A 25,943-nucleotide genomic window follows, 5' to 3' on the forward strand; every position below is an offset into this window, starting at 1 on the left:
ATAACAAGCAATGGAGAGTACTTTGAATACAGCACTTTTTATCATTCTTTCGAATTTAACGTGTTTTTTTTGAAAAAAAATCCGCATTTCATACTTGTACACCTGGTATATATACACACACATACAGTGGATCCCGATTTTAACACATTTTTCAGAAAACCATCATAAGAAACATTGTAAGCAGGAAAACGTTTTTGACAGGAAATCATAACGAGAATCAGCTAGAGTTGAAACCACAGAAATAAGTCATAATAAGCAGGAAAACATTCTAAGTGAGAACTTTCTAAGGGGGATTGACTGCATATACAGGGCACATGACATTTTTATTGGTGAATCTTTGATCCTGGAGGCCTACTTTTAATTGCAAAAACTATCCAAATAACGTGTAGTACTCAGATATGTCATTCATGTTGTAAACAGTTGTATGGTTATTGAATATTTAAAACTTTTTGTGAACAAAAAACCCTATTAGAAAGTGATTGTCCTGCCTCTCCTGATGCCAAAAAAACCATGTTTCAAAGAGAAAAAACGGCATTAGATGTGGGTAAAACGGTTTACCTGTACTTAATGCTGATTTTTTCCAACTTTCCTCTGCTTTTTGAATTTGAATATTTCAGTGAATATTTCAGCACTTAGAAACATGGATTTTTTTTTGTTGGCATCAAGAGAAACAGGGCAACAACTTTATGATTGGATTTTTGGGCACACATAGACAGTATAAAAAACTCATTTTTTTAATAACTATGCAACCCCTTGAAAAATGAATGACATAATCTGAGTACTACATATCTGGATACGTTTTCTAATTGGAAGTAAGCCTCTAGGAGTTAATGGTCACCAGTAAAATGTCATGAAACCTATATATATTATTTTAATTCAATCATTCATTAAAATAATAAAAAGAGCTCTGAAAATGTTTGGGCCTGCCACCTGAATTCATTAATGCCTGTAGTAAGAGAAAGAGAATTGTTGGCTTAGCAGAGATCACATGATGCCTGCAAATATCAAAGCCTCTCATAGACTACTTATCTAGGTGGTTTTTTGCATACGTATAACTCATATTGTGAAATATCAATAGTTTATAAAAAAATTGTTAGAAGTTTGTCTAAAAATTTTGCTGGTCTTGTGAGACATGGCTTGTTTATCAAGTCAAAATGCGTTAGAAATCGTTGCACAGCTTAAAAAACAATCATAATATAAAGTTTTACTGTGGTAGTAATGCTTCACAAATATAACACACTGATTCATATTTACTTTAGCACATCCTGGAATGACATCCAAAACACTCCTTCATCAGCTCCATGAGGCATAAGTTGTTCACGAAGTTCAGGGGTCCACAAGTGTGATCCGTCTGACCAATCGCCTCTCCAAGAATAATGTCCCCAAGGATTGCGGAGCCTGACTAACCTGAAAAGACAAAGATAAGTTACCTTAATTTCATTTATGTGTACTAGAATCTTCCAAACGTGTTCATCTCACCCCCCCCCCCCCCAGTCTGTTTTATCATCTCCCTACTAGCTTTACAGCCAGAACCGCAACTAGATGCTTGGTGAGCTGCGGAGAGCATGCATTTTGACCCTCCCCACAGGTTGAGGGAGAGGTTAAAGAATAAAATTTATGTCCTCTCTGGTTCAGCGAATGGGGCACCAGGCCTGTCTGCTCCTTTTAGTTTCGACCATGGCTACAGCTGACTTTGGGGAGAGGCTGCAATATACTTCAAAACTTAGTCAGAAATTTAAAAAGTTTCCAGAAACATAAAATACCTCAAATCTTCTATGTTTTGGACATCCAACACAGAGTAAGCATGTCTTGGTCTTAATCCCACAGCATGATAGTCTTGATCATTGACTTGCATATTACCACCTCCACAAGAAGCACCCATCAGGAAACTGTGGGATAAACAGGCAATATAACAAATATTTCAGAACTGCTTTCAAGAACAGAACATCAAAATATTTCAAAACTCAACTTTTTCTTTGTTGAAAGAAAGATATAAATCTCACATCTTTACTGGTTATACAGTCGGACCTACTTATAATGCAGTCAGAAAAGCAGTGAAACTATTCATTATGTTTGAGAACTATGTTATACTCATCCAGGCTTGAAATACTATGCATTCAGGTAGTAAAATGAAACATAATTTACATGCATGATATGCATTTTTCAATAGTCTGAGCAAATAAAAAAAGGTTCTTAAAATAAATATAAAGGAACTAATTTATTTTAAAAACCTTTCAAAAATTATATTGAAATGTTACATAACTGAATACATGAACAAAAAACATGTCAATAATTGTTTTCTTTCTTGATACAATTGTGACCAATAAATGCCTTGCATTAAAACAATTTTTGCTTTTCAAGTATGCGAAATGTAAAGCCTTTTCTTTTTAGCTAGGGTACAGTCACTGGAACATATCTTCATCCAGCTTCTTCAAGCCATTTAAAAAGAGCTTGTTTCCAAAAAGTTAATTTAAAGACTTGCTTCCATATCAGTATGAGAGCTTCTTCTCTGAATCTCTTCTTGCATAAGTTCAGTTTGCCATCTGAAGACGTTCTCTTAAATTCCTCCTTGTTCTTAAAAATCGTGGATAAAAAACTTCGAGGAATCCAGTATTTCTTTGTTACTTCCCTTTTTTTAGCTTCCAACCAACTGTAGAGTTTTGATTTTTGAAGCTTGGATAGCACATTTGACACTTCTCCAAATGCCAAACATTCTCAAATAAAAAACATTCTCATGATAGCACTACTACCAATGTTTGAATCTAACTAAAGATTAGCAAAATGCAGCAAAGTCGTTTTGGTGATTAGCTACTTGGAAATAAGAGTAGCCTCTATCTTTTCTTCATAATAAGGTCTTCTGCAAGAATAATAGCATACAGTGGAGAAAAGTAAGAAAAAAAAAAGTCTTCAAGGAGAGGGAAGGGGCATTGCAGTAGAAGCACAGTGTTGTACATAGGTTTACAGGTAAGAAAATTTAGATGAGGTTTAGAAAACATTGTTTAAAAACCAGTGGAAAATTTTTTATAAGTGTACTTTGCTGAAATTGTTAGTTTTAAGCTATCAAAATAATATGGATAAGCAATACAAAATTTACATGACATAGAAAAACTTTATTACATGTGGAAATTTATAACCCCTGGGTTCGTTATAAGCGAGTCTGACTGTATTTTAAACGCGTTCACATACAGATTTTTGATAACAAGGACGATCTTTATTTGAGGTATCAGTGATAAATTTTAAAAATAACCTGTTTCCTGTTCACATGTTAGAAATAGAGAGGGGGGGGGGGGAGATTTCTCTTTCCTTACCTTTCCTATGGTGTGTTCCCATACATATACAGTAAAGCATCGATTATCCGAAACAATTAGGGATTGGGAGTGCTTGGATAACTGATTTTTTGGATAATCAATCATTCACAAAAAAAAAAAAAAAAAAAAAAAAAAAATAGTACTAGTATCACAAGCGTGATATGAAAAAAGAAAGTGATATAAAATATATATGCAATTTTGTGTTTGATATCACTTTGTTGAATGCATAATTTGGGAAAAGCATTTGCAGCTGTTAGCAGAACTTCTACATGCCGTGCAAATTTGAATTTTCTAACTGAAATGGTTTCGGTTAACCAATGTTTTGGTTGATCTGTATTCAGATTCTCAATGCTCTACTGTAGTAGAAAGACATTATATGCGAGAAGAATAAAATCACTAAACAGGAGTATAGAAAAAAAAGGGAGGGGAAATCACAATTTTCATTCATAAGGTTACAATGAAACTTCTCTGTGATGAGAAAAGAGGTAAAAAAGAGCTGGAATGAATTTCTTTCATTTGCATTAGGACAAGATATCTAGTTTGTGATTGTTAAGGGGGTTAAAAAAATGGAAAGAATTAAAAAAAAATAACACTGGACGCACAAAGAACTTACCCAGCAGCTCGACAACTCAAAAGTTGAACCCATATTAAGTCATGATCTATGCCTTCCTCGTTTGGAATAGATGATGCTATAAAATGAAAACTTTTCAAACAATGGCCAAGAAATTATAAAAACATGCTGCACAAGAAGATGGAAAAATAAATCTGGCTTTTGATTTACAAAGTACAAATCAATGCAGGGGCTTTAGCTTTAAAGGTCTAATAATTCTGTTCAAAAAAAAGAACGAACAATAATCAGACACCCTATGAACCACCTTCAGAGGATAAATATAACCACTGTCATGTTGATAAGGAATCACACTTGGGTTGGTTGCCAAATTCTATAACTCCCATTTACTAAGCAGAAAAAAGTATATCTCTTCAAGTCAAATGCTGGAGGTGGTTAGAATGAAAACAACTTTCTGATCACAGCATTGTACTGGTAAGATTTGGTAGTCAACCCAAGTAAGATCTTCGGCTAGCATGATAGCAGTTATAATTTATCCTCTGAAGACTGTACCCATAGTGTGACGAAATGTGTTAGGAATTTCAGCCTTTTTCCTTGTTATTTGCCTTTATCACTGGTTCCTTCATTGATTATGTTGAGCAAAGGACTATTGCTTCTCCTAATAATTCTGTTCACCAAGGGGCCAGTCTAATGAGTTTGAGGCCCAAAAATCCGGACATTGACTGGGAAGTAACATGGCAACTCCCATTAAAAATTGTCTTTGGTGAATTAAATTGCGAGTAAAAAATACAATATTGAGTTAGAAAAAAAAGGTTAGGATGAATAAAAATCTTCAATGATTTGTAGGCCCTTTACTTCACTCAAGTCACTGTGCTGTGGCCAAAATTGGCCTAACCGATAAGACATAAATGCATTCAACAATGATCGAGGCAGTTTAAAAAAAAACATATATCTTTGATATATGTTCAATATATCATGCATGCTCGTCGTATTTAAAACATATTGACATGGGCACAGCTGGGTACGTCTCAGGGTCCTCAGAGTCATGAGGGACCCTGTGATGAAATTTAATACCTCAATAGTCCCTGGATGTCCAAGCAGGTCATGTGCATGTGTGTGGTGTATGCCATTTCTCTTTTTTTCTCATGCACTTTTCATTAGCTGTTTGGATCGACAAAGTTTTAATACACAGTGAAGATCCTATATAACAATACCTTCTATTTTGGTAATTGCCTGTATAACGATATTACTCTCTGGTACTTCCCACATTAATATATTCAATCTATATTAATAACTCATTTATAATGGTACATTTCTTCTGGCTTTTGAGAATTGTCATACAAACGTTTCCAAGTATTTTGCAGAGGTGAATGATCAATTTATTGATCAACCAAAGGTTATTATTTTGATCATGATGGCTACAAAACCCCCTGCAATATCTCATATTATAGTTGTATACAACTTGTTGTATACCACATGATTTTCCCGAACTAAAACTAAGTCCTCGAATAAAAAAAAAGTCCAAACCTAAAAAAGTCTTTAAATACAGATAATAACTATAAAGATATAAACTATTTTATTAAAGGACACTTTGCCTGTTTAATACATTTAGAAAAAATATAAATTTTTCTAGAATGAGCATGAACAAAAAGACGCTCACGCTGCAAAGGAATACTTTCACAAGGAGCACCGGTTAGTGTTGAAAGCCCTTCAATTGCACGGCCAGATACAAGAGCTTCATAGCACCCATGGAGTTTTGCAACAGCTTTTTCAATCAGAGGAACCCATAATTGTTTTCTCTTTGCCTGTAAAATTATGAAAAACTCATGATTCAGAAAGTTGACAGTGCTGCCGAACGACTGCGCTTAAAAAAAATCAAGCACTTATACTAAACATATCAAAAATTAATTATTTTATCATTTTTGTTGGATCATGATCATCTTCTGCACGTGGAGGCCAAGTAGACTAGGACTTACAGTTTATTGCAGATTTTGAATGGCAATGCTTGATTTTTTTTTCTGTATGTCTTAAAGCGAGGTTGGTGTGCTGATCTCCGCAAGGGCAGATCGAGGGGAAAATTTTTTATTCCTGTGTTGTGTGACTTTGACCTATTTTGGGCATCCCCAAACCAGGTTTTTTTTAACAAAGCTTTTTTTACTCTCCCAACTCAGATTTGATGCCTTTCTTAGAGCAGCGCAGTGTATGGCTGCTACATATCCCGAAAGCTGCCCGCGGATCTCCCATTTAAAAAATGTCTCTCCACCGACAGCAATCAGACCAACAACATTAAAGAAATCATGCATCAGGATGCAATTACAGTGCATGCATGTTTCCGATTCTGGAAACTAGCATCATTTCCGATTAAAAACTTGGACAAAATCTCAAATTTCAAGCTAAAATAAAGTTGACATTCAGGTTTTTAACCAATCGGAGACGACGTGGGTATCCAGAATCTGAAATGCATGCACTATAATCGCACCCTTATACAACAGGCAAAATAACCTGCTGAGTTGTTTGCTTCTGAATCTAAAAGACAGATGGCAGTACTTCTTAAAGCACCTAAGAAACAGCATTCCTCACAAACAAACATCACATTAGGTACGCAATCTACACACAGCACATTCATTAGTTCTTCACAGGAATATTTACAAGACGCATGTGCATCTTTCAGTAGCGGTAGTAGCACTTCATGCAGTTAGAAAAACTGATGGCAGCACTACACATAACAAATATTACACAGAAACAAACTTCACGGAAGGTTCATTACGTGCACACACATTACAACATGAACCAATTTGTTAGAAGTTCTGCAGAGGAATACGGACAAGGGGCACATCTGGTTTAGTAGTAGCAAAGTTGGTGCTTGCTGAATCTTTGATGTGGGGGAAACTTTGTGGTAGCAACCAGTTTTGTAGTCTTCTTGTCAATATCCATGTTGTATTTCCATGCCAGAAAATATTCTGACCAGGACTAATCTGGTATTGAACTAGAAAAACTTCTGAGCGTATTCTGATATAATGGGAAAGTAGGCCAATCTATTCACCTGGATAACCACACCCACTAAGAATAAGCTTCCAGAGTTATGCATAGTTGAAAACTAATGGAGGATTTATTGATAAACCTGGAAGTTACTTTATGGGGTTGCAAAACAGTGAACTGACATGGTCGATTACAGTGTTTTCCCAAAGAGGGCAATATTGGTCTCTAAGGGGTGATGGAATGGTTCAGGGGGGAGGAGGCAGTAGAAGATACTGGTATAACATAGGATCCTAAGGGTCTGTTTGAGTTAGGGGGACAATTAGAAGGAAAAAAAGAATGATGAAACAATAAGTTTGGGAACGTTTTCAGAAGTTTATAATAAACTTTCCATTTGTATTCATTTATAATTCAGGTTTCTCGGCAAGAAGAGCCAAAGCATGCAATATGGAGACAGGGCAACTACTTTCTAATTGGATAATATTGACAAGTATATTTTTCAATGGAGAGATATAAAAAATTAGCTTTTAAAATTTCATAACATTTTTTTTTTGTCTAAACGTTTATTCCATTATGGTAATTATTGGTACCTTAGAATAAAGTAGCTGTCCTCTAGAATTGCAGGGAAGCAAGTCATCGACAAGAACAGTTGTCCAGCACCCATCTTTGCACAGACGAACTTGATAAGCACCTTGTGGGCAAATTGTCCTGGTGACCATCACCCTTTCAACTAATTCTGGTTTCTCAGCAAGAACGGCCAAAGCACTCAATAGCCAACAATTTCCAAGAATTCCTTCAAGTAAAAGGCATAAATCTAATTATTGCAAAAAAAAAAAGTTTTACACAGATGAATGCTTCTTATGTTAATGTTTTTTTTTAAACTAGAGATTCAATCAACACTCAATATTTTACAAATCTCCAACTTACAAAATAACACGTTTTTATGAACCACTACTCTGGACCAGAACAGTATGTCATTTCTTTGAATATCTTTCCTATTCACAGATTTTTAGTTTTATAAACTAATTGTTCAAACCCATTAAATTAATTTGTGAGAGTGAGCATCAGCTGTACAATATTCTGTCAAACAATCTTTCCAAGCATTACTATTTTTGCATCATGACAATGATTAAATTCATGATAATAAAACAGACAAATTATGGATTTTAATTTGAAAGGCAGATTCCCCCCCCCCCCCCCAAGAATCATGACTGTTATCCTTAGAAAAACGATTTTCATTTTTATTTGTTGAACAGTGTTATCAATGACTTCTGATTAAGTATAATTAGGACAACAGTATACGCTTTGATCGACGTAGAATTTCTCTATTGCTATTGCAAAACCTCAAGGGCAACAGCGTGAAACATTAATAGGAAATATGAGGCACCTTATCAAGTGCAGCATATGGACCAACAGATGTCAAGGTACTAGCAAAGATCACAGTAGTTGACTTAGTGTAGTGCAATGGCCGCTCTGAGGCGCTAAGAGACATTTGTTATTGCGTGAGGATGCTCATATGCATATGCTCAGATATGTACATCATATTCATTGTATACAAACATTTGTTTTAGAAATAAATGCTAGATGCGTCCATCCCTTGGGAACGTCATTCTGTTCTGAATGTATAGGCCTACATAATAAAGAAATAAGCAAATATACATAAAAATTACCTTGCGAGATATCTGAAGGCATGGGTGTCCGAAAAACAACCCATTTTATATGAGACTCATAAGGATCACAAGTGATTTCCATAGGCCTGAGCCATTGCTCCACGCATTCTTCTCGTGGTTCATCAGGGTTGTAGTACAATGATTTTGGTAATGGTGGGAAAGAGTCATCGACAAAAAGTTCATGATTCTGAAATTATGAACAATAGATGCAATAGACTTAGTTACTGCTATGAATTTTCCATGTGATATTAAAACATGTAGTAATTTAGCAACAATGACTTTTGCATCAAAATGAAATTTAAAGCATTCTTCTCATTATTGAATATACAGTAAAGGTCCACTATAACGAATACAACTTATAGTTCGACAATAACAACGAGTTCTAAACTGAAGCTTTCATTATAATGCCAACAAAATTCTCCAAAAGTTCATTTTTATTTCATTGCTTTCAAGAATCAAACTAAAAGGATGAATTACAATCATTTATCATTGCACATGCTCCTTGTGAACATTGCTCTGAGATAGGCCTACTTCTAACAAAGAATGGACTTGGAAAGGTCATATTTATCCCCCCCTATTTCTCTTCATATTTCTAGCCTTTTCACAGTGGATACGTGACGATTATATTGACTTATGTCTTTTCCAGTGACTAAAAGACTATGGTCACTGCCAGGAATTGATTAACCAAAATTTTTAATGCTGTTTAAATTTGTATCCGTACGGCTAAACGAATCATGCTGAAAAACTTTGATTAGTAGAAAACTGTAAATGAATCCATAAAGCCATGGAATTGAACAGTGATATAAAAATTGAGAATTTCAACTGTTCAGTCAATTCCAATTGAGAATGTGAAAGTCTATGCAAAAATATCTAAGACAGGAGTTCTTAACCTTATTTAGCTGTAACTCAAAATCAGCAACAAGATCAGCTTCGTGACCCATGGCACTAACTAACTGTGTAGTAGTTAAGCCTCTGTGAATAAAGTTTGGGTTGTTACCTGTAGCTTACAAACCCCTGGCTGGAAGTGGATTTATATGACCCATCATGGAAGCCCCCTACGAATGAAATTTGCGTCATGACCGATACCTCAAGAGCTCACGAAAACCGATCTCCCTGTTAAAAAGTCTCATCACAACAGAGATCAACTGGCCTAATACAATGGTACTAATATTCAATCACTACACTTCACTCCTGAAATAAAGATGGCAGCACTGAAAAATCATACCACAACACTCGATATTCTCTCAAGCTGTTAAACACACCCACTCACTCTTATGGCACAACTCACTCAGTGATAAATTGCTCATGGCAAAAGACCAGAGTTGTGCTCAGTTGGAAAAAAAAAAGAAGAAAAGCTCAAGAGCCCCTGGCTGTTAGTGAATTTGAAACGACCCATAGGTTAAGAACCCCTAATCTAAGTAAATCAACTGCTGTGAGACCAAAAATCAATTTCAAGATCCTATTCATTTGCTAATATTAGACCAAAATGATCTGAAAGAAGATTAAAATACAGTTATAGCAAGAGTTAGCAAGAAATGTAAATTTGCTCGTATTGAAGCTGTAATGACAATTTCCCCCATAATTTTGAACTCTTCTTTTTTAAAGACTTTTAAATTATAATTCTTCCAATTTTTACGCCACTTTTCCATCTGTCCTAATTTCCTGTTCATAGCCCAACTTATATTGCCTGCAGAAGATAAACTGCCCACGGAAATGGTAAAAGGAGGTAGCCCATATTTATGGGTTTATACCATTTCCTCTCCACTAATTCTTCCGCAGAGAGGTGAGAGTAGATGGGTGATAAGACCCTACCATTTCTTCCAGACCCATTTTTTTATTATTATCGTTTCACAACATTATAGTGGATGAATAAAACTTGAAACGATTTCTGGACAGAAATTTTTTTGTCCAATTTTGAAAAAAAAAAAAAAAAATTGTATCGCAGCATTGTTAGATTACCAAGGAAAACTACTTTTTTCCTTGGATAGATGCAGAAAATTACAGTAAATAAAACTTGATACATATTTGATATAAGCTGAACATATAAAGATGACAGAAAATAAACTGGGATAGGCTAGGTAGACACAGCTGCAAGTTGTGATGTGAATACATTCTTTGCTGCACATGGTAGGTACTGACTTAATGAAATGGTTGGATTTTCTTTGGGATATCTAACAGGTAAAACCATTGTCTTTCATTTGTGTTGCAAATCTCTCGAGATATGGCATAAAACAATTTTGTTACGAATATGGGTCACGAGTCTGCTACCCACACAGGAAGAGCTACTAAAACCAGAGTGGAGTCATTGGATTTGTCTCAAAAATGTCTATCAGTTGACAACATTGGCTTATATTTGAGTTGGAAACTGCTCAAGGTATAACATAAAACAATTTTATAAAGAAAGCTGGTCATGAGCCTGGTGCCCAGACCAGAAGAGGTATTACAGGGTTCTCAGCAAAATCTGCTCAATCATTTCCCTGACCAAAAAACGCATACACTGTCATTTCCATATAGGCCTATAATCCGAAAATGTCCAAGATCATTCTAAATTATATAATTTCTTGGTAATATACATACGTCATTGAAAAACACAGCACACACAGAATTTCAGATATTGCCCCTCCCCCGAAATAAAATTATATATAATGCTCCTGCATATAATATCAGTTTGCTTCGAAATCTTACACAGAGATTCACTGAATACAAAAAATTGTTTTTTTTAACACAATAATAGATGAATGAACTGCAGGAATGACCAGTAACAAGACACACCTAGTGCTGGTTCCTGAAACCTTGACCTGTACGAGTATATCTGAATGGCATGGATGCGACAAACTCAGGCGTAACTGTGCAGACATAACTGAGTATGTGTAAGGGCCTTTATGATTCCATGTATGTAAAATCCCACCCTTCAACTGATAAGACATTTTACTCATGCATACCAAACTTTCTCTCAGTAGGGGATCCAGAGAGGAAAATACAGATAAAGATTATTGCTAAGGTTTTCTTTTTCCTCTCCCAGAGGATTTGAAGATAATAATCTTCTATAAAAAACGTGAGACCGACCATTAGAATTTATCCCCTTTTAATTTTTTTTGACTTGAATATGTCTTTCAAATCGCCTGACAATACTGGGAGCATTTGCAAAAAATTGTGTGGCAAAATTCTTTAAACGTTCATATCTCACGAAGTACCCAATGCAAATCGAAAGCAATGATATCACCAGATGCACATGACAAAGCTGCATCCAATAATATCACTTTGGCTTCAGTATCTCTTCTCAGCAGCCTGCGGCCTAGAATCATAAAAAATTGTTTTCTGCTATATCTCGAATGTACGCAATGCATGTCAAAAGTAATGGTATTACCAGATGCACATGCTAAAGGTGAACCCAATGATATCACTATGGTTTCAATATCTTTTCTTGCCTGGGAATTGTTTTCCACTATATCTCGAGCAGTTCACAACGAAAATAGACGACATTGGAATCGTTTGTTAGCTATTCCAAAGACAAAGCTGATGATAATGACAATTTTGTTATGTCAGTACCTTGCATGCGATTCAGGGCACAAAATACATATTTACATCAGAACTTGCGGCCGTGTCTATGACACAGCTCAACCCAATTTCTTCCTTCAGATTTTCCCTGACTTTTCTCAAACATTGAGAATTTTCTGAGACTCTTAACAAATACTTTACATTTCCCCTGACCAGGCCTTTCCAGGTCGCTGGGAAACCTGTATTAAAACCAGAGTAGCATCATTGGATTTGTGTTAACGAGATCTACCAGCAGGCATTAGGAACACAAATATATTCTTAATACTTTGTGAGTTATGAACACTTAAATTATTTCATTATGCAACTTTTTTGTGAATGCAGCCAGTATCGTCATTCACATTCACATAAAAAATGTGATAATATCAGAAACATATAACAAGATATAAGTACAGCAACACTCAAAGTTGAGAAAAGACTTACTTGTTTGCAAAATGTAACTATTTCGTGCCAAAGAGATCTCGCGAAACTCTCTTCACTGTTCCTCAGATCTTCGGTGAGTTTACTCTCACCTTGACAAGAAAGAGTCTCAGAATGAGCCGAATCTGGTCTCAGAGAAATCAGACTCTTTGAGGACTGACAGATATCACAAAATATTTTTGAAGAACTGTTCAGGAATGTGCATGAGGGACATTCCCAGGAATCAGAGGTGTTCGACTGATTGTTTCTAAGTGTCCTGTAGGCTGCCGATGACGGTTGAGAACTAACAGAAGCAGCAGACTGTCCCCGCGATGTACTGCAAGCACTACAGGCTATGGAAGATACAGGATTCCGCAAAGTACAGCAACTACATATCCAACTTTCATTTGGCTTCAGAGTTCGGTATTCTCTATCGGTAGTGCTGTTCAGCTTGGAACCACCACAGGCATGACAGAATCTATCTGCAGCAGAGTTGATTAATGTGCATTTGACACAAGTCCACTGTTCATTTAAAGGGACACCCAGCAAACGTCCCAGGCGATGTATAGATTGTGACTCTGTATTTGCTAAAACAGATGCTATGTTATCGATTGAATCCTCATCTCCAACGTTTGAATTCCTATCTGATACAGGTCTATATTCACAGTTCCTGCATACAGTGGCCCATACTGGATTAAGTGCGTAAGTGCAGTGACCGCACACCCAAATCTCTTCTGTGTTCGACATTCTAGTCAAATCACCACTACACAAAACATCGGTCTTTGGGGAGGATAGCTCATCAACAGGACCATTAGAAATATTTCCTTTTGTTACAGAACATGGGTTTTCTGCATTACTTGGCACTTCTGAAAATGACTTGCTGCGCCTGGAAAGAGAAGGACTAGAACTGTCTTCAGTCACCGGTAAATTATTCAAGTCTTTAATCTCAGAAAGATAACCTAAACTGTAAGCATTCCTCGGTAAAGTCGTTGGAATGTTAGGCTTTTTCGGACTCTCACATATCTCACAGCGAAGACTCCTAGGTGGATTTTCATAAGTGCATCTTTTGCAAGCCCAAGGTATGTCATTTTCATTGTTCGCATCAACGGACATAACATCGTCTGCTGAATGGGCCCCGTTAACCAAACCATTGATGATTTCTGCTTGGTTACGCAGTGAAGATGCAGTGTCTGAAAGGTGTCTTGTTAACTTTGTTTTTGTTCTTTGCTGCGCTGATCGCTGCCTTTTTGGTGACCGGCTTTGAGGCAGTTCGGTTCGTTTCACAGACACTGGTTGAACATTTATAGATGGTGTAATATCTTTGACTTTGCAGTTGCTCTGACCACCTTTTGATGATTCACATATTATACATTGATTAGTAGAAGGTATGTTTAAGAACTGGCAGTTGTCACACGTCCATTTAGACTCCAACTTTGGTAAATGTCTCGGTGATATAAAGTTAGCTAAAAACCGCTCTTCTCTGCTACCAGGAAGTGGGCTTTTGAAACTTGAAGCACGATTCAACCTGTCTTGGATCTTCACAGCAACTTCATAGTCGGAATCAACGTCACTTGGAGAATCACTGTTCCTCAAAAAATGATGAGATTCACTGTACTGCTTGGAAATGCTGCAGAATCTACACTTCACAGCAGATGGAGGATTGAAATTATGACAATGATGACAAAACCAGCGAAAAACGCAGCCATTTTTCTGGGAGACCGGCCCAGGGCTTGAACTCTCAACACCAGAGTCGGGAGTCGAAGTCGATGGCGCATCCGATTCCAATGCTAGACTGGAATCAGCATCACTGGTCTTTCGGTAAGTGCAAATGACACACTCTGAGCAAGCTTCTAGATTCATAAAACTGCAACACGGGCATTTCCATTTTACACATTTCTTCCGTATGCACTTCACAAAGGTTTTCTCCAAAAAATTTACTTTCACTGGCTTGGGCCAGTTAGATGCTGATGAATCTCCGTTTGTATGAAGATCCGGAGATGGCTCTTCAGATATCGAATCTGTCAGATCAACTACAAGTGGAGAAAATGCCAGACCTGCTCCACCATTGCATATATCAGCGTAAGGCATTCCATGCCAGCTTATGCTCCGATTTTTCCTGACATCTTCAGATGCAGCACCAGTCAAAAGCTTCTTCTGGTTTTTCTTTGGCCTCAGCTGAACTTTGACAGCACAACTGCGGAAGGGAAAAAAAGTGTTTCGTTACTCGTTACATTAAGAAAAAAAATCACTACAAAATGATGTAATTATAAATATGAACAACCCCAAGTAAAAAATCCATTAAGGCAGCTGTAAACTTCATGCTTACTCATACCTTGAATAATTTATAAAAAGTTTAATTTTTTTTTTTAAATGTTTAACCTCTTCTCTTCAGAGGTACACATGTGTCCCTTCATTTTTCATGGTTTTAATGATTCTATTTCGAGACCTGAGGTACACTATTGTCCCGAAAATTCACCAACATCAGCTTGACATGAATGAATGAATGAGTGCCTGTCACTAGAGCTGGCTCACTCACTAGCAAGGTCATCCAGTCAATCACTAAGTAGCTCATTCTATCCACTCACTCACTAGGTCACTCATTATATCTCTCACTGACTAGGTCACTCACTCACTCCCTAGGTTACTCACAATGTTGCTCACTATGCCACTCGATCACTCTTTCAGTGGGAAAATCAATCACTTGATTTCTAGGTTGCTCCCTCTGTTGTACACTCAACCACTTGGTCGTTCACCAAGTTGCTCACTCACTAACTAGCTTACTCACTCTGTTGCTCTCTGACTAGGTCACTCATTCTATCATTAGTTCACCAGGTTGTTCACTCCACTCCATCACTTGCTCACTCACCAACTAGGTTGTTTACTCACTAACTTGGTCACTCATTCTGTCATGCACTCAATCACCAGGTCACACATTTGGTCACTCGCTCACTCACTAGATCCCTCAGCCTACCACTGGGTTGCTCATCATGGCACTCACTCACTAGATCCCTCAGCCTACCACTGGGTTGCTCATCATGGCACTCACTCACTAGGTCACTTATTCTATCTCTGGGTTGCTCACTCTGTCACTTGCTCATCAACAACAACCACTCTGTCACTCATTCATTTACTGTATCATTTTACTGATTTACTCACTAGGTCATTCCTCGTTTTCTGACTCGCGTCGAACTGTTGTCAGTGAATTGTTGGTCTGTTAATTTTCTTAGCTGTGAATTGTTGTCGATGAATTTTCTGTAAACCGAGGTACACATATGCATACCTAACTCAAATGGTTCTAGTAAAAATATTGACCTAAAAATTAATTAATTCGACATTTAATTTTTTTTCTTCCTGAAGGGCATTTTGACATACATAAAAAAAAATCAATCAACAAAAAATTTTAATAGATAGTTCAGGTTTGTATACATGAAAAAATGTTTCTAGTCATTAGTCAATTACGGAACAAAATTTTTTCCTACTAGTTCTGGGCTTGAAAAATCGGTGATTGGGAAGGGGGGGGGGGGGCAGTTAGCTAAATTTCTCAAGACAAGCATATTTTTTGTATTTTTATACACAAAAGGAAAAAAAACGATATCAAATTTTGCGACTTTTCCGGGACATTTTTCTTCCACCTTAGAGACTCCTTTCCATGTTGCTGGACACATTAATACGAATCCCGAAAATTTAATGTTGTCCTTAGTTGAGTAATCACTCATAGAAAAATTTGAGGTGCCAACACCATTGTTTTTAGTCGCCAAACGGCGATCAGGGATATTCATCAAGCCATGCTATAATTTGCTGATAAAAAACCGAATACGATATTCACTAGCGTATAGAACGAGGTGTGTTTTCATACAATTTTCACCCCTTCAAAAAACCTAGGTTGTCCTATACCAACACCACCTATAGAATAAGGCCTCCCGGCACGAAGCTTGTGACGTCAATGAAAGAGGCAACTTCTCCTATTGCCATTAGATATACTGCAAAAAAAGGTAAAGATATCGCATGCGTCGGCCTGCTATATCCAATGGCAATGGATGAAATGGCCTTCAGTGACGTCACGAGCTTCGTGCGGAGATTTTATTCTATAGGTGGTGTTGCCTATACGCGCAAAAGGATTCATTGCGTTTTTTTTTGTTTTTTTTTGAATCGTCTATAGCTTACGCTGCAATTATGTTGTTACTGCTGGACCAATCTGTAGAGATCGCCCCCTCTGGAAGTATCAACAAGCTATTTGAAGATTGCACAAGGAAACTTCACACGGACTGGTTTACTTCTTCTGAACCATACATGCACCTTGTACACATTCCTCTGTGAAATTTCTAACGAATTGGTTACATGCAGGAACGTGTGTGTGTATGCGTGACCCCTAACGTATTTATGCTGTCGGAATTGTACGTATTTCGTGTTACTCTGGTGCTACCATCTGCTTTCCAAGTTTTGAAGTAAAGATTGTAGATGCATGTTCATGTTGAAGGTCTGCTTGCTCTCTGCCGAGAGATTGCTCGCATTCGCGCCTTGAAGTCAGAAAATCGCAAAAAACCAACTCCAACGAGATTCGAACCTGGATCATCGCGATGAGAGGCTTATTGGCGAAGACCATGAAGTGACCCCAACCGGCTGCATCAAACAGCCTAATGCTTCTTGCTACGTGGGTGTCAGTTGCGTGGAAGAGTATAGCTCTAGAGTAGTGATTCCCAACATGGGCGATGGAAAGTTCCAAGGAGGCGGTAGAAGCTACTGGTATAACATGGGATCCTATGGGTTAGATTGCGTTGGAGGGCAGAGCATAGTTTACCAACCTTTTTTCTCCCATCGCAATCTAACCCATAGGATCCCATGTTATACCCGTAGCCTCTACCGACAACTTGGAACATCCCATCCGGAGGGGGGCGTTAACGCCCACATTGGGAATCACTGCTCTAGAGCCTATATCAAAGTCATTCAGGAAATGCTGCATTTCAAATGCACTCGACGGATCTGAGGACAATGCTTTGTTGTAGTGAGAGTGAAAAAGAGAGGAGTTGTAGCGAAATTTCAGAGGAAGAGTCCGAGTAGATGAAAGATGATAGCAATAAAGAAAACGTGGTAATTTGCCTGAAAACACGAATTTTATGCTATTACCTGTGAGTAAACGAAATAAGAAATTGCATTAATTTTAATTTGCATTAAAATAATTTTTCAATTACTTTGATATCTAAAATCATACCTTGTCCTATATGCGGGTAAATACGGTATTGGTTTCAGTCATCACCAATGGAGAAGATGCAGAAGGCAACAAAATGTAAATGTAAAAAATAATAACACGAAAAATGCCAACTCATAGACATTTTCCACGTACTTCAATTGTCTAACATTTTTGTTTCCTCCGCGGCAACAAACAGAAAAGAATATTACGTAAATGAAACCGCTACCGCCCCCAAACAATCAAATATTTCCTTCACAAACGCAGAACAAGAGTAGAAAATGAGCGGAAACCAATAAATGATCTGCGACAACAACGACAGACAACGCGTGGTAAACAAGAGAGAAGGGAAAAAAAAACCACCAATGAAGAGGGCTACGTACACAGGAACTGGCCCGAAAAGTGAAGAAAAAAAAAAAGACTTCGTTTTTTTGTCATTATTATTGTTATTAAATCCGCAGATGTTACTTTACGTGAGGATTAGATCCAGTTTTTATTCAGATAATACGTTTTGTTTGGAGATTCATTCGGTTCGAAGAGCTGATCATGCTTGATCGGAAGGTCACCATATCGAGGTAACGGATTTCCATCCCAAAATAGACACTTTTTTCCGGGTCACACGTGATGATCTAGACAAGAGCATGCATGAACGCTCATTATTGCGTACGTGAATTAAAGAGAAAAAAAATCCAAAACAAAAAATACGAAATACGCCGCATTTTTTAAGAACATAAATACCGCAAAAATCTGTAAACAATTATATTATTACTAGCTATAATACGCCGGGTTTTATCCTTCTTTTCCTTTTTTAAGGGGCTTTAAGTATTTCGATCCCCCCTCCCCCCTCCCTGAACTTCAAGTTATCCATCTGTCTGTTTCTGCTTCCAAAAATGCTTAGTTAAAGCTGTGGAATTTCTTCGATGTACTTTATGGGCCCATAATTAATTTTAAAACATCCTAAACTATATCCATTTACGCAGTTGAAAATTGAAACACAATACAGAGAACTTAATTTTCATGTCTGAGAAGATATAAATAAAAAGTTCAAATCAATGTTATTACATGGATATCCAACTCAGAAGTAGGTCCGACTAATTACCTCATATTTAATCTCCTGGGCTTCGTGTATCTCTAAGCGAACTCAATGTTTCAGAAATAGAGAATTCAATAAAATTTTTAAAATTATTGATGTGACAGAAAACCCCATCAAATTTCCGCATTTCTACATTAAAATCGGCAATTTTAACACTGATTTCTAAGAGGATCGCCCTTTTCCTGCCCTCAAAGCGATGCTGATGATGATTATGACGTCTATTCAAAAATCCTCATTACTCAGAGTATTGAAAATGTGGCAAACCATTATAAAGGCATAAACTATTATACATATACTAACGGGATTAGAGAATTGACAAACCATTGTAAAGGCATATACACATCTAACGCATTGCCAGGGAACCACGGTAACCAAAGTAAACGTTCGGAAAGTGATTGTGGAGGCCCGAAAACCATTGTTGGCCGACAGTTTTTGGTCCATTTCGGGCATTTTCCCTGCTCTGACAAAATTTTAAAGTAGCCTACCGTTCAAGTCGGGTCTCATTTGGTATATATGCAAAATTTGGCAACGATCGATCAAAGTTGGCATTTTGGACTTTCAAATGGTTGTGGTCAATTGTCCGATCGGTTAGTAAATCGCACTGACCGATCGGGCAATTGACCATAACAATTTGGAAATGAAAAACGCCAACTTTGCACAGGACATCCCAAATCATCAGTAAATCGCACTAGCAAGTGGCACTAATTTTTAAGTGGCAAGAAGAATGGAACGGCATGGGGTTACCAGGTAGACCCAGGTAGAAAAATACACCAAATTCTACCGAAAGTGAACGGAAGGTCCTACAAATGGTCAAGGGAACATGACCCATTACTAACAAAATACGGGCCATTTCCAAAGTACTTGCATAGATTTAAGATCCCAGGTAATCAACTATGTGAATGTAAAATGGTAGAAAATCTCTATCATTATGCAACATCGTGCAAGTACATTGAAAAGCTCCATTTCAATACTACAAGTGCGGGTAATTTATAACTTTTTGAGAAGAAACCGGCTCCGAGACAAGAATGCAGCAAAAAGACTGGTGACCCTAGTTAAATTTCTGAGAATAAAATTCAGAAAATCTACACAAGAAAAAACACGAGTAACAATACCAACTTGTGTTGACGATGGGAATCGGATTACTAGTGTAGAGACCCCGGATAGAATTAGGGATTTTGCACACTGGTATAATGTAACAAAATGTGCCATAATCAAAAATATTTATACTTTAAATTCTACAACTATGTAATACCTTCTGGATGCCGAATTCGGCCTCTCGAAATATGTAACCAAAATGAAAACTGTCCTCAAAAACTGTTTTGGCTCGGGGTCCCCCGAATTCGTTACGACGGTCCATTTAATGTATCAAATGCAGTCTTACTATTGAATCTGGAAAGTATCTCACAGTTTTAAATACAGTAGTACTTATTACACAGTAAAGAGAGCTCTTCTACGAATTTTTTGTGTTGAAATTTATTCGCTTTTTTATGCAAAGTAGTTATTTTCTAAAAATGGTCGGCGGACCATAGGAAAATGCTCGGGGGGGGGGGGGGGGGCATGGATTGAAGAGTTCCTGATGTATGCCAACTACACACAAAATTCCAAAGAAAATGATTTTCATCTAATAAATATCACCAGCTTTGGTATAACTGAATGGATTTGCGGTATTTCAAGGGAAGTTATTAGAGCATGATACTTACGCGCCAAGAGTAGAATATCTCCGCGACCACGAAACAACGTCAAAATCTCATCATATGGTAAGTGCAAGAACAGGGAATGATCTAAGATCCTATGGGAACGAGGGTGAGGGGAGGCATGAAAAAAAAAAGAGTCTACAAAAATCGAACTGAAAACTTTCTGGTCACCATGGGAGCCACAAATAAGCCTGCCACGCGACAGGGCCAAACATTCTACAAACAACGACAAGAGGGTGAAGGGAATATGTCTCGAAAACATTTAATCAATAATATCAGGAGCACAACAACACGCGGTTTTCTTTTTCCATCCATGGCCTTTACCCAGTGACCTTCATTCCCGCAGTAATTCCTTCTATTAAAAGTTATCTTTCAGACAGATGAAACTCATTAGCATGCTAAACGGTTCCGTTTCGGAAAATAAATTACTACTAAACGCATCGGCTTATCAGTGGCATCCTATTAGGATGAATAAAAAGCTTCGAGGCGAATAACCGCAACGTATGTGCAGAAAAATCACTTCTATTCAATCCATAGAACGGTGTTTCTAACCCTTTGTCGCTCATGACCTCACCCCCTTCATATAATATTTGTTTTCCTCATGCCCCCTCCCTCAATCCAGGCCGGGCCACCTTTATCAGACGCGGGGCCCGGTGCGGAAATAACAGCTGGGCCCCAAGTGCGTCCCAACAATTTCAGGCACCAAAAATTTTTAGGACCTCCCTTCTTTTTGCCCCGATCCCATATGTTTTGTGAGGGGAGGGTGAATCGGGCATCTACAACTTATTATATCGGAATGCTAAGGAATATCCATATAAGAAATTTTAAACATATCATTAAATGTAAATTAACACAAAAATCGACGAGATTTCAGCACTGAAGGTAGGTTTTCCATCTTCGAGCCGATCTCCATGTTAAAGTCTCGCCACAGAGAGCAAGAGACCTACAACGGTACAATTATTCAATCATTACACTTCACTCACGGTTAGAAAAATTGATGGCAGATGGCAGCACTAAACATAGTCGCTATGGTGGTCGAGTGGCCAAAGTGACGGACTCCGGTTCAAACCCCACCGTCACCAGAGTGGTGCTGAAGTTGGTTTCCCGTAGTTCCCAACTTCGAGGCGCAAATACAGGCCGATCTTCCCGTAGAAAAGTATCGCCACAGAGGGCAACAGGCCCACAACGATACAGTTATTCAATCATTACACTTCGCTCATAGTTAGAAAAACTGATGGCAGATGGCGTCATAACACAGAACAAACTTCACGTCAGGTTCATAGCACGTACACGCACATTCCAGCATATACCAATTCGTTAGAGATTTCGCGCAGGAATATGGACAAGGTGCATGTGCGGTTTAGTAGCACTAAACATAACAAGCATTGCACAGAAACGGACTTCACGTTAGGTTCACAACACATACATTCCAGCATGTACCAATCCATTAGAAATTCCGTGGAGGAATATGTACACGGTGCATGTACGGTTGAGTAGTAGTAGCACTGAAGGTAAAGACAGGCCCGTCATTTAGGGGGGGGGGGCGTTGCTCCTGCCTGGCTTTTGAAAATACACTAAAAATGGTATACATATATACACAAATATATATATACATACACTGAGTACATGTGCTTTGCCCCCCCCCGGAAAAAGTTGAAATGACGACCCTGATTTTAGACTAATGAGCGAAACAATTCCCCCCGAAAGTAATGAAAATTTTAGAGTTGACAAATTAAAAATAATTGAAAGAAATAATTCCAGTACCAACGAAAATTCAGAATTAATGAAGGAAATAATTCCAGAATTGTGGAAAATTAAAACTTAAATGAAAAAATAACTCCATAATTGATGAGAATTCAGAACAGAAAAAAAAAAAAATTATAGATGAAAATTTAAAATTAACAAAAGAAATAATTGCCGAATTAATGAAAATTCAGAACCAATGAAAGAAATAATTCCATAATGGTGTCTAATTATCGTCCAGTGAGTTTGACGAGCTCCCTCTCGAAAATTTTGGAAATTATCATCAAAAGGCAGTTTGTGAAGTGGATAGACGAGAATAATGTATTGTCGGATAATCAGCATGGGTTCAGGAAGGGGAAGTCATGTGTAACTAACCTCCTTTGCTTCTATGATTACGTGACTAAGGCTTTGGGTAAGAGCAAACATGTTGACGTTGTTTACCTTGATTTCCAGAAGGCATTCGATCGGGTCCAACATGGCAAACTCTTGAAGCGTTTACACGAGATTGGAATAGGGGGCAACTTGCTGAATTGGATAGAATCGTGGTTAAGAGATAGGTCGCAACGAGTTATGGTGAACGGGGAATTCTCTGGTTGGACAGACGTCACAAGTGGAGTTCCTCAGGGAAGTGTCCTTGGCCCCATACTTTTTTCACTTTTTATCGACAAACTCGATCAGGGTATCGATGGAATTACTAGCAAATTCGCAGATGATGTGAAGCTAATGGGGGTAATCGGAAATGAAAGCGATAGGGAGTTGCTCCAGACCAACTTAAACAAGATTGCAGCATGGGCAAATGAATGGAGCATGACGTTTAGCGTAGATAAGTGCATGGTCGCTCATTTTGGTTCGAACAACCCACGGTTCTCTTACGAGTTGAATGGTGTCACTATCCCGGATGCAACTAGAGTCACCGATTTGGGAATTCTCATTGACGAGCGACTTAAGTTTTCTGAACATTGTTCAGCGGTTGTCAAAAAATCGAATAGAATGCTTGGTCTCATTTTCAAAAAGGTCTCTTCGCGTTCTCCTAAAGTCATTCTTCCGCTTTTTTGAGGCTTAGTTCGTCCTGGACTGGAGTATGCTGTAAGGTTTTGGAGACCATACCTACAGAGGGACATAGACTTGGTTGAAGGGGTGCAGAGAAGAGCTACGCGTGTCCTTATTGGCACACAGGGCTTGAGTTATGAAGAAAGACTTCATTTTTTGAATATGTTTACATTGGATGAACGCAGGTGTCGAGGAGATATGATCGAAGTGTTCAAAATTTTCAATGGGATGGATAGGATGGACCATGAACTTTTAGTACACCGCCAATCGACTGCTTTTACAAGGGGACACCAGTATCGATTGGTGAGGGACAATGCAAGGTTATGGTGTCGCAGGAAATTTTTCTCCAATAGGGTTGTTAATAAATGGAATAGCTTACCCCCGGAGGTAGTAAATTGTAACACAATTGACACGTTTAAAAAGAAATACGATAAACATGTTGGGGTAAATCGAGAAGCTATCCATTCTTAGAATAAGACAACCATAAGTATTCTTTATGGGCATTGTATAATATTTTATCATATGTATATATTGTTTGTAATTTGTGTTAATTGCATTTTTAATTGGGTTGCTGTGTTTTTGAAACATATGACAGCCATATTTTTATGGGCATCTTTTTGTCAGCCGCCTCGTTGGGCATTTTGCCTGTTGTGGCGTTGTATTTGTATTTGTATAATCGATTCCATCGACTGTAGAATTATTTTTTTCCTTATCATTATTTCTTTCTTTCAAGAAATAATTGGAGAATTGATAAAAATTCAGAATTAATGGGGTGGGGGGGGGGGGAATTCCAGAACTGATGAAAATTAAGAATTGACGGTATTAAAAAATTTCAGAATTGATGAAAATTCAGTATAAATGCGAGAAATAATTTAAGAAACGGTATAAAAATTCAAAATTAATGAAAAAGAATAACTCCATAATTGCTGAAAATTAAGAATTAATGAAAAAAATAATTACAGAATTAATGCCAATTTAGAACAAATGAAATTGATTGCAGAATAGATAATTTTGTCGATTCTGGAATCATTTCTTTCAAGAAATAATTGTAGAACTGGTGAAAACTCATAATTAACTATAATAAAATTCCAAAACTAATGAAAATTTGGAATTAACGCAATAAACAATTTAAGAATTGGTGAAAGCCTCCAATAATTTACCCTGAGTGCGGGGCCTCACAAAGCACGGCTTTATTTTTCGATCCAGTGACCTTCATTCCCGCAATAATTCCCTAGATATTTAAACTTCATGCCATATTTTTCCCATGCATGGTTATAAGGTGGAGGTTTTTCTGACAATATGGTAAAACAGTACTAAATCTGGTTTTTTTATTATAATGTCCAAGAGCTTCAAGGAGGAAGCATGAAGTCAGCGGTCTCCGCCTTGGCAGTGCTGAAAACGATGTCTTCCAACATCTTCGTTAGAAGATCACGTGATTCGGTGAAAACAAACACGATCCCCATAGAGATCAATGCTAAAACAGCCGATTTCAGCATAGGGGTCATTAAAATATTAAGTCAGCATCGATGGCGGGGAGGGGGTTTCCGATTTGTTGACTTTTGAGGGGAAGGGGGAGTCTGGATGATGTTTACGTCATCAAGCACCCTTTATGAAAATATGAAATATTCTTAACGGCATCTTACTCAGTGCACCAAAAATGAGAAAAACCTTTCGATAATTTGTGGGCACCTGAGCTAACATTCTCCCTAAATTCTCCCTAATTAGGGGGAATGATAAATCCCTTACAGAGCCATTTCAGCGATCTATAAATGTTTCACGGATCCTTCAAGTGCTCAGGAAATGTGTCCGGGTTATGGATGAGTGCTATGGAACTGTGCAGCGCACTCAAGTGATCCGTAGTTATGCCACGGATCACTTAAGTAATCTGGGAATGTTCCGCAGGTAACTTGAGTGATGTAGAACCGCATTTGGGGGGGAGGCGCTTAAGTGATCTAAAATTGTTGTGCCACATCACTCAATGGATTTCTAAATGTGCTGCGGATCGTTTAAGTGTTCTGGAACTGTGTCGCGGGTTACTCAAGTGATCTTTGAATGTGCCACGGGCCACTTAAATGATCTGGAATTGTACCACGGGCCATTCAAGCGATCTGTAAATGTGCCGCTTAGTTCATTTTTACAAAATTGGGTTTGAGAAGGCAAGCCACATCAGATAGTTCCCCCCCCCCCCCCGGGCGGAGGCTGGGGTCACAATGAGTTTCTTAAAGAGAAATTTCTTACCCTTCAAATAGCATTACAATTAACAGAAATCGATTATAATAACATAGGCCTATAAGGTATTTTCCTTCGAAATTTTAATTTTTTGTAAATTTTTTTTATCTTTGTGGGGGGGGGGGGGGGGAAGCGCACGAGCCCCTATGCCCCCCTTCTTCCGCGTAGGTTGCTGACAAGGGGGGAGGGGGTAAAAAATGGCTAAAAATTTGCTGATGTAATACTTGAACGGCCCCATAGAAAATTTAGTGGGGTTTTCCGCCACATCAATAATTTTAAAAACTGAATCGAATTTTCGATTATCGAAATATTGAGTTCACTTTGATATACGAAGCCTAGAAAATTAAATATAAAATAATGAGCCAGATCCACTTTTGAGGCGGACATCCATGCAATAACATTAATTTCAGCTTATTATTTATATCGTCCCAAGCACGAAAATGAGAATTAATGTCTCTGCATTGTCTTATATT

General features: G+C 37.8%; 1 protein-coding gene across 1 annotated transcript in view; it reads right to left on the reverse strand.

Moving 5' to 3' along the window:
- Positions 1–25,943, reverse strand: part of LOC149089337 (calpain-15-like) — a 46,733-nt gene that overhangs the window by 14,286 nt on the left and 6,504 nt on the right. Inside the window, exons 2-8 of the mRNA XM_089238033.1 lie at positions 12,501–14,670; positions 8,523–8,709; positions 7,443–7,645; positions 5,537–5,681; positions 3,922–3,997; positions 1,764–1,889; positions 1,255–1,407 (exon numbers count right to left, since the gene is read on the reverse strand). Of these exons, the coding sequence (XP_089094159.1) occupies positions 1,255–1,407; positions 1,764–1,889; positions 3,922–3,997; positions 5,537–5,681; positions 7,443–7,645; positions 8,523–8,709; positions 12,501–14,670 (3,060 nt within the window). The remainder of the gene's footprint in view (positions 1–1,254; positions 1,408–1,763; positions 1,890–3,921; positions 3,998–5,536; positions 5,682–7,442; positions 7,646–8,522; positions 8,710–12,500; positions 14,671–25,943) is intronic.

Source organism: Pholcus phalangioides, unplaced genomic scaffold (assembly GCF_987345545.1).
Source record: "Pholcus phalangioides strain wild (caught in Gottingen) unplaced genomic scaffold, Ppha-v1.0 ptg000002l_1, whole genome shotgun sequence".
Classification (NCBI taxonomy): Eukaryota; Metazoa; Arthropoda; class Arachnida; order Araneae; family Pholcidae; genus Pholcus; species Pholcus phalangioides.